At 63.9% G+C, this 8,296-nt stretch overlaps 1 protein-coding gene across 1 annotated transcript; it reads left to right on the plus strand.

The window, feature by feature from the left end:
• Positions 1-4,811: 4,811 nt before the first annotated feature.
• On the plus strand, positions 4,812-6,296 carry LOC128146533 (ETS translocation variant 3-like protein). The gene is made up of 5 exons (XM_052797963.1): positions 4,812-4,872; positions 5,140-5,377; positions 5,556-5,736; positions 5,832-5,952; positions 6,127-6,296. The coding sequence occupies exons 1-5, from the start codon at positions 4,812-4,814 to the stop codon at positions 6,294-6,296; spliced, it is 771 nt and encodes a 256-aa protein (XP_052653923.1).
• The last annotated feature ends 2,000 nt before the right edge of the window (positions 6,297-8,296 follow it).

Below are 8,296 nucleotides of genomic sequence, written 5' to 3' on the forward strand. Positions count from 1 at the left end.
TTCTTTTATTTCCCCCCCTCGCTCCCCAGGTTTGGCCGCTCCACTCTGCCCTGACCCCTCAGCTCGGCCACCAATGTCCATGGCCGTTCCTTGGCTCGGCTCCCTGCTCCCAACCCACCTCTTGCTTTTCCCCCCTTCCAACCCGACCTCATCTCATTATAATTTTAATTTGCGAGGTCTCTCAGCAGGGTGGGGGGTATTAACCCATGAGAAATGACTTACTGATCCCAGCTCATGCTTTGCAGCTCCATCCCCGGGGAGATGGGGATGTCTCGGTGGTTTATCTACAACGAGCTGCTGGGACTGGACCTGGAGCATCCCCTGGCTCTGCACTGGTACAATGGGCAGGGGGAAGCTGTGCACGAGGTGCTCTGGGTATCAGGACATGGGTCTGGCACCAGCGCTGCTGCCTCCCCATCCCGCTCACTCCCGGCACGCTCTAGACATTCAAGTCTGAACAGATAGCAAGCCGCCCAGGCCCTTCCTCCCAATTACAAGGAGGGAAAGCAAAGGAGCGGGAACCCGCCTGGCGCTTTGGTAGGCAAAGCGCTCGGCGCCTGAGGCCCTGGCACCACGCCGTCGTGGCTGACGGTGTCGCAATGGGTGGGCAGCCGCGAGCCGGCTACACCCTGCGGGATTCGCAGCGAGCTCCTGGATCGGCAAGAAACATTCACCAGCTCCACCCAGCCTCTGCGCTGCCAGGGCACGTCTGGCTGGCTCCGGCTGGGCTCGGGCCGCGGGCAGGAGTGTTGCCGACAGAGCTGTGCTGGCTGGGAGCGGGCAAAGCTTGGCCTGAGTGCCAGGGAGGTGCCGATGGGCACATCTCGGTGAGCGTGGCCATGCAAGGTGGGGCGGGGGGGGTCATGCTTCCCACCGTGGCGTGGGCTTGCATCCCAGTGGGAATCGGCCCAGGGGGACGGATGCCGGGTTGGAATGGGGTCTCTCGGCACCGACCAAGCTGCACAGCGGTCAGGAGATGGATGCGGCACAGAGAGATGGGAGATTTTCACTCCAGCCCTGATGCCTGGGCGCTTTGGACCCAGACACCTCAATTTTGCAGCATCCCTGTGATTCCCAAGGGGATGAGCACCCACCAGGGATCCCCACAGCCATCCCCCACGCCCGTCTCGCACACCCCTTGCTCTCCCACCCCCATCCATCCGTCCTGTCCCCCCCCCAGCCTGTATCGCTTTCCACCATGTTAGCCTCGCTTGATTTCACCAGCAAACAGTCCCAGGATTTAATTCCCCAGCACCAGGCAGAGCAGGTGCACGGGAAGGAATGCTGCTCCCCACCGTTGCTGCTGGCTTCCTGGGATGGTTGAGCCGAGCGGGGCCCATGGCAGATGGAGGGGGCATCTGGCTCTGTGCCCCAGCCCCTCCTCACCCAGTCTTCCCCTTTGGGTCCCAGTTTTCCCCCTGGCCGAATCCCTCCCGGCTCAGACGTGACCCTGTGTCGCTGGAGGAGATAAAGTGGGGACGGTCCCGTCACCTTTCTGGCTGTCTGGCATCACCCGCTCCTACAGATCACAGGGATGGGCAGTGCAGGCATGTATGGGCTACTGGCCCTTTTGGTTCCCCTTGGCTTCATGCGTGGTTCTGGCAGGGTTTTCCAGAGGCCTCCAGGGCTGGTGAAACCCTGTCCTGGCCAAAACATCCCTGCCGGATCCCTGCTTCTCTGGCAGGGCCGGCCAAGGTGCTTGGTGCCCTTTCTGGCTGTCCCCACTGGCCAGTCTCCCATAGGGAGGGACCAGTGCACAGGGAGCTGCATCCCCATCACCCGCAGGGACGGGGCACGAGGAAGAGGAGGAGGATGGCAGCAACGGCAGCGGTTGGCAGCCCATGGCTGGTGAGGGGTTAACACAATCATCTGTGCAGCCACGGCAGCCCTCCCGGGAGTGAGCACGGCAAGACTGGGTTTTCATTTTAAGTGACCCTAACGCAGTGAAATGCATTGGGCCAGGCACGCCAGAGGCGAGGAGAACGCAGGCGAGATGGATGCCGGGCACCGGTGGGAGGTAGGAGACCCCCCGAACGATCCGGTGCGGAGGCTTTGGGAAAGGCACCATGAGCCCTTCCCTCGCAGAGACCCGCGGGTCCCAGCACCCCTCAGAGCCCTCCTCGCTCCTGGATGCCCACCGCGATGGCACCAGAGTGGGCATGGGGCACAGCCGGTGCCCCCAACACTCAGCTTTCCCCCCATAGCTCCCGCCCACGTGCTGGGATGTCCCTTTGCAGATGTTTGGGGCAGGACATGGCTCTGCTTGGGGTCACCGTGTTGGCCTCACGCTCCCGAGGCTGCTCAGTGCCTCCACCTCTGCCTGCAGGCAGGGCTCACTACAGGCAGGGTTCAGTGCAGGCAGGGAATGGGTCTCGTTTTCCATTTTCACCAATTTCACCAAATCAAGGGTGGGGGTTCACCCTATTTGCTCGGGTTGGTGCCCCTGCGCCAGCCCCCCCTTTGCTGCTGGCTCCAAAGAGGATTTAGGTGGTGAGGGAAAACCCCAAAGGGCTTTGAGGATTAGGGCTGGGCTTGGGGGATGAAGCCGACGATATCCCAGCCCAAATCCCAGCCCTGCTCCTCGCAGCGGCCATAAGAGCTCCACGGTCAGGAGCCAGATCCAGTGCCCCCATCTCCTCTGGCACCCAGCATGGCCAGCCCCAGGATGGCCATATCCAGCCCCAGGATGGATATATCCAGCCCCAGGATGGCCAGATCCAGCCCTGGGATGGCCGTATCCAGGCCAGGACAGATGTATTGAGTCCTGGGATGGGCTGTATCCAGCCCTGGGATACAGGAGGGGATCAAGCTGGGGACAGGGCATGCCACCGTCCCAGAACGCAGCATGCCTGGGGATCAGCCTGGCCCCCCCCCCGGGCACCCCCCCTCCGCCCCTCGCCTGGATGTCTCCAGGGCTGTGACTTTCCAATGTGACCTTCATCCCTTTGTCATCCTCCCCCCCAGCCCAGTTAGGGTTTCTGTTTGAAACCTTTTAAATCCCATGGTCCCAGGACACCAAAGGATGGGAATGAGTGGGGACAGGAAGGGAAAGGGGGAAAACACTGCAAGCATCGGCAGATGCTCCGAGCCTGGGATGGGGTTCCCCGCTGGGGTGCGGGTTGGATCCTGCGGCACAGGGTAGGGCTCCTGGCCCTGGGAAATGAGGAGGTGACGTGCCACCAAGGGCACGCTCCTTCCCCATCTTTCTGTGGCAGCCTCTGTCCCCTGCCCCATACCTGGGATGAGGCCCAGGATCTGGCCCCCCCTGCCCAGTCCTGCTGGGGTGTTGTCCCCCCCGGCTCCTGGCTGTTCCGATGCTCCCTAATCCGCTTGTTTTAATAGCATTAAATGCCTTTAAACAAACAGGCCCTTCACCTCTGCCTGCCCAGGGGACGATGCCCCGGTAGGGCGGGGGGGGGGGGGGGCGCAGCTAAGGAGATTGGAGCGGGATTTGGGAGAGATAAAGGGGCACGAACCCGGCCAAATCCCAGCCCTGACAGCCAGCCCTGCAGGATCAGCCCCAAACCCTTCCCTGTACCCCCCTGCTGTCCCCCTCCCCCCATCCTGGGGGAACCCAGGCATCCTGGCTCCCTGCCCACCCCCAGAGCAGGGCACCGGGGACCCCAATTTGGAGCCCCCCCCCGCCTCCACATCTGTGGTCCCCGCTTGGCTCCTCTCCCCCCAATCCGTGGGGGACCTTAACCCAGAGACGGGGCACCCCAGGAAAACACCCCTGGGGTTCAACAGCTCCTGTGGGACTCACGGGGACCCTGGACCCCCACCCTGCACCAGAGACTTGAAAGAGGCGTCAAGGCCCTTGCTAATGAGAAATGAAGAACAAACAAGAGGAAAGCAAATTAAGAGAGGAAAAAAATGGGCATGAAGCTTTTCCATCGCTGCCTGAGCCCTCGGTGGGGGTTGGCAGCCTCCTGCCCTTTGGATCTGCTGCTCTCGGAGCCCTGTTTGCCTTCCTGCTCCAATCCAAATATCCCAAATTGCCTTATTTGTATTTACACGGCTGGGACACAGGGCCAGGGAAGCACCGCGGCCACTGGGGCAAGGGAGAGGAGGGAACGGGAGTGGGCGACGAAGCCGCCATTGCCTAGTCCCATTGCTCCCATCTCTTTTTTTTTTTTTTCCTGGTTTTTTTTTTGCTGAATCTGGAATCACACTCAGATAAAATGGGGGGGGGGGGGGGGGGGGAAGGGGGGGCACCCACCACCAGGCACCTGCAGCCAAAGGGGCACAAAGCAATCGGGGTTTTCGGCCACTGCTGAGCAGGGACCCCCAAACCTCCCCCCCGCACCCTGACCCTCCACTCTCCCCTCTCTTTCCCAGCCATTTCTCGCTCCCTCTCCTCCCTGCCAGGGTGTAAGCAGATTTACACTTAACCCATCCCCTCCCTTTATATATCCAGGTGATGCTCCCTAAGACCCTCAGAGGGTTTCTCCTGCCCAGCAGCTCCTGCCTGGGAAGACCCCACCACGGCGGGGCCACAGGTGAGTGGGGCAGGAGGGGGGACATCCCACGGGAAGTAGTCAGGGCCGGCAGGTTTTGGTTTTTTGGCAATGCCGAACCCCCCCCTGCAAGTGAGGACACAGCTGTCCCCGTGAGTTGTGGCAGCACGGCCTGCTCCAGCCATATCGGGGAGGTCACGTACCACTGCAGCATCCTCCTCCGGTGGTGGGTGCATCCCCCAAGTGATGGGTGCATCCCCAAAGTGATGGGTGCATCCCCTCCGATGCAGGGTGCATCCTGGGTGCTAGGTGCTCATCGCAGGGCTCCTCTGCTTTCTGCTCGCAGGCTGGAGGATGCAGTGTGGCTGTCTGTCCCAAGGGCTGCCTGTCCTGTCTGACTCCTCCTGGGTATCAGGTGAGCACCCAGTGAGCGGGGTGAAGCTTTGGGGAGGGAAGGGGTAAAGAGCCCACCCTCAGCCCCCCTGCTTTCCTCCCTGCCTGCACCCAGGGTTGGTCCCTCTCTGCAGACCCACAGCCACGCCAGGATGGGGCACGGATCTTGTCACCATCTCCCCCCTCAGGAGCTAAAAAGCAGCTGCCTTTGGGGGGGGGTAGCAGTGACCTTGGGGTGATGTCCCCCGGTCCCCCCGAAAGCCCTAAGCATGCCCCGCTCGCTCCGCAGGGCTGGCATTCCCCGACTGGGCGTACAAAGCCGAGTCCAGCCCCGGCTCCCGGCAAATCCAGTTATGGCATTTCATCCTGGAGCTGCTGCAGCAGGAAGAGTTTCGCCATGTCATCGCCTGGCAGCAGGGCGAGTACGGGGAGTTTGTCATCAAGGACCCCGAGGAGGTGGCCCGGTTGTGGGGTCGGAGGAAATGCAAACCCCAGATGAACTACGACAAGCTGAGCCGGGCGCTCAGGTGCTGCAGGGGATGGGGGGCATGGGGTGGAGGGGGCACAGCCCTTGCTGTCCCTGAGGGACCCCACGGGGTGGCATCTGCCATCCCAGGGGGACCCCTCGGCTCGCCTAGTTCCTAGCCCTCGGCGGGGGTGTCCGACTGTCTGCCCACCCGTTAACACCCCCCGCCTCCCCCCCAGGTACTACTACAACAAGCACATCCTGCACAAGACCAAGGGCAAACGCTTCACCTACAAGTTCAACTTCAGCAAACTCATCTTCCTCAACTGCCCGCTGTGGGACACCCACTGCCCATCCCCGCTGCCAGGTGCCGGCAGCCTGTGCCACCCCCTCGCCATGCCCCCCAGCATGCCGAGCCAGGTAGGGGTTCCAGGGGACCCAGGCCTGTCCAGGGGACATCCCTGGGGACAAGCTGCCCTCTCCCCACACTGCCACGTCCCCTTTCATCCCCCCAGTTGGTGCCAAGCATGCTGCTGAGCCGGCGGGTGCTGGCAGACCCACTGGTCTGGCACCGGGGTCCCCGGCACCCCTGGCACCCCGACACGCTGGAGAAGAGGATGACCACCGCTGGGACCTGTAAGTGTGAGGCCAGCAAGGCTGGTGGGCATGACAAATGCCCAGCACCCAGCACGCTGCTGCCTGCACGGGCAGGGGATGCATTGGGTACAGGCAGGGCTCGCTGCCTGCAGGCAGGACACGGGCTTGCAGGGTGGTGGAGAGCAGTGGGTGCCAGGTTTTTTGTGGGTGCAGGGTATGGTGGGGCTCAGGCAGGCAGGGACACGGCCGTTGCTGGTCCCACAGCAGCACCCAGTGGCTGTGGCTGGGAGAGAGGACGGGGCACCCACCCGGAGGATGCTGAGGCCAAGGGAGAAGGGACCTGCCAGAGCAGCCCAGGGTGCTGCCCGCACCCCTTAGCATGACCCCGGCTCGGCCATGCTGTACGGTGCCGCCACCGGTCACAATCATGGCGTTCTCCGTCTCTTGCTGCCTGCAGGCCTCTGCTCCGTGTCCCCTCCATGCCTGGGGGGCTCCTGTTGCTATCTGGGGGTCCTGGAGGAGCTTTCCCACCTGGCTGCCTTCCCCCCACCGCTGCCGGCCCTGGGCCACCCAGCACCTGCCTGGGCCACCTTCCCTGGCCACCTCCTGGCCCCCGCCAGCCACCCCCAGCTGCTGCTGCCCCCAAAGCCAGGGGTCCCCAGTCACGCGGAGCTCCCCACATCGGTGCTCCTGCACCCCGGCTTCCCCCCCCCAGAGCTTTCTCCGGGCTCCCACTCATGGCCGGGGGGCTGGTGCCAGAGCCCCCGTCATCCCAGCCGGGGGAGGAAGGCAAGGAGGAGGAAGAGGAGGAGGAAGGCCGGAGTAGTGCCATCGCTGCACAGAGCGGCCCTGGGGTGAAGCTGGAGCTGAAGGGCAGGGGGACGGGCAAAAGTGCGGTGCTCCCACCCAGCAGCTTCCCACCGCCCCGGCCCTGCGGCTGGTCCCTCCAGCCACCCTAGGATGGGCTGTGCATCGGGGTGGGGTGGCAGCCATGACACCCCCTCGTCACCCCATCCCAACCCTGCAGCACCCCGGGACGTGGCCAACATCCCCAGCGCAGCCCCCAGGGTCCAGCTGAGCCCCTTGCGGGGTCTGGGGTGCCCCTGTGGCCCCCAGGCTCAGCCCTTCGCCCCTCTCCCCAGCCATCGGGTCCCTGCCTGCACGCAGCTGCCAGTCTCACCCTGCCTGTACAAAAGGCAGGAACCAGCCCCACCACCCCCCGACCCCCCAAATAAACCAGTTTGCAGAGAGGGGTCTGGCTGTTCTCGCCCCGGCTGGCACCCCAAATCTGGTGGCACCCCAAAGCCACTGTCACCACAGAGGGGAAGCCGCATCCACAATCTCCAACCCCCCCTCAGGGGTGTGCAAAGGGGATTTTGGGGTACGGTGGCGCGGGAGGGATGCAGGCAGGATGGGCTGGCCCCCAAAAAGCCGATTCGGCCCTGGAGGGGCAGTGGGAGGCTGGGACTCGGTGCAGGGTTTGAGATTTGGGGTGCAGGGAGACGAGCCAAGGGGCTGCCACTCATTCCCAGCAATTCCCGGAAAACGGCTCATTTTCATTTTCACTTTTCCATGTTTTCCACGCTGGGAAATCTGTGGGAGCAGGAAGGGGGGAAAGCGCCTCACTCTCCTTTTTGGGGACCCCCTCTGTCCTCCCCTCATGGGCACCTGTGGGGGCTCAAGGGGTGGTGAGGGTTTGGGGGGCTCCTTGTAGGGCACCCCTCAGTGGGGTGTCAAGGGGGTGGCCCCCACATCCCCTCCAAAGCCTTGCGCCCCCCAAATCCCTGCTGCGGCTAAGGCTGCCCCCCATACCTGGGGAGACAGGTGGGACCCCTATAACCAGTCTGTGTCTGTGGGTCCCCCACAGCTGGGCTGTGACGGGGGGGTCCCAGCAGACCCCAGCCATGTGCTGGTCCCCAATGCCAGGCTGTGCGGTGCCCCCCCCCATACCCAAGCTGTGTCTATGGGTTCCCCCATACCTTGGTCTATAGGTCACCCCATATGCGGCTCCCCCCATGTCCAGGCTGTATCTATGGGTCCCCAACACTGAGGCTGTGTGTGGGGGTCCCTCCACACCTGGGCATCCCCATGGGTCACTTACACCCAAGTCTTGCTGTGGGTCCCCCCACATCCATGCTGCCCCTGTGGGTCCCTCACAACTAGGTCTCCCCGTGGGTCCCCCCGAATCCACGCTACCCCCGTGGGTGTCCCCGCGGGTCGTGTCGTGTCGTGTCCCCCCCCAACCGCCCTCCTCCCCCGCACGGCCCCCGCCGGCGCTGCCCCCTCGGCGGCGGCGGCCGGGCGAGCCCGGGGATTGGGAGCGGGCGTAGGCCTCTCCCTCGGCCCGGCCCCCCAGCGCCGCCGGGCGGGTTCGGTGAGGGAC

The sequence above is a fragment of the Harpia harpyja genome, chromosome 9 (assembly GCF_026419915.1).
Source record: "Harpia harpyja isolate bHarHar1 chromosome 9, bHarHar1 primary haplotype, whole genome shotgun sequence".
NCBI classification, from domain to species: domain Eukaryota; kingdom Metazoa; phylum Chordata; class Aves; order Accipitriformes; family Accipitridae; genus Harpia; species Harpia harpyja.

What these genes read in the sequence shown, in the direction of transcription:
- LOC128146533 (XM_052797963.1), top strand. Translation starts at nt 4,812, where the DNA reads ATGCAGTGTGGCTGTCTGTCCCAAGGGCTGCCTGTCCTGTCTGACTCC. An exon ending in TGACTCCTCCTGGGTATCAG is followed by an intron (nt 4,873 to 5,139) that starts GTGAGCACCCAG and finishes CTCGCTCCGCAG; the next exon opens with GGCTGGCATTCCCCGACTGG. An exon ending in CCCCCAGCATGCCGAGCCAG is followed by an intron (nt 5,737 to 5,831) that starts GTAGGGGTTCCA and finishes TCATCCCCCCAG; the next exon opens with TTGGTGCCAAGCATGCTGCT.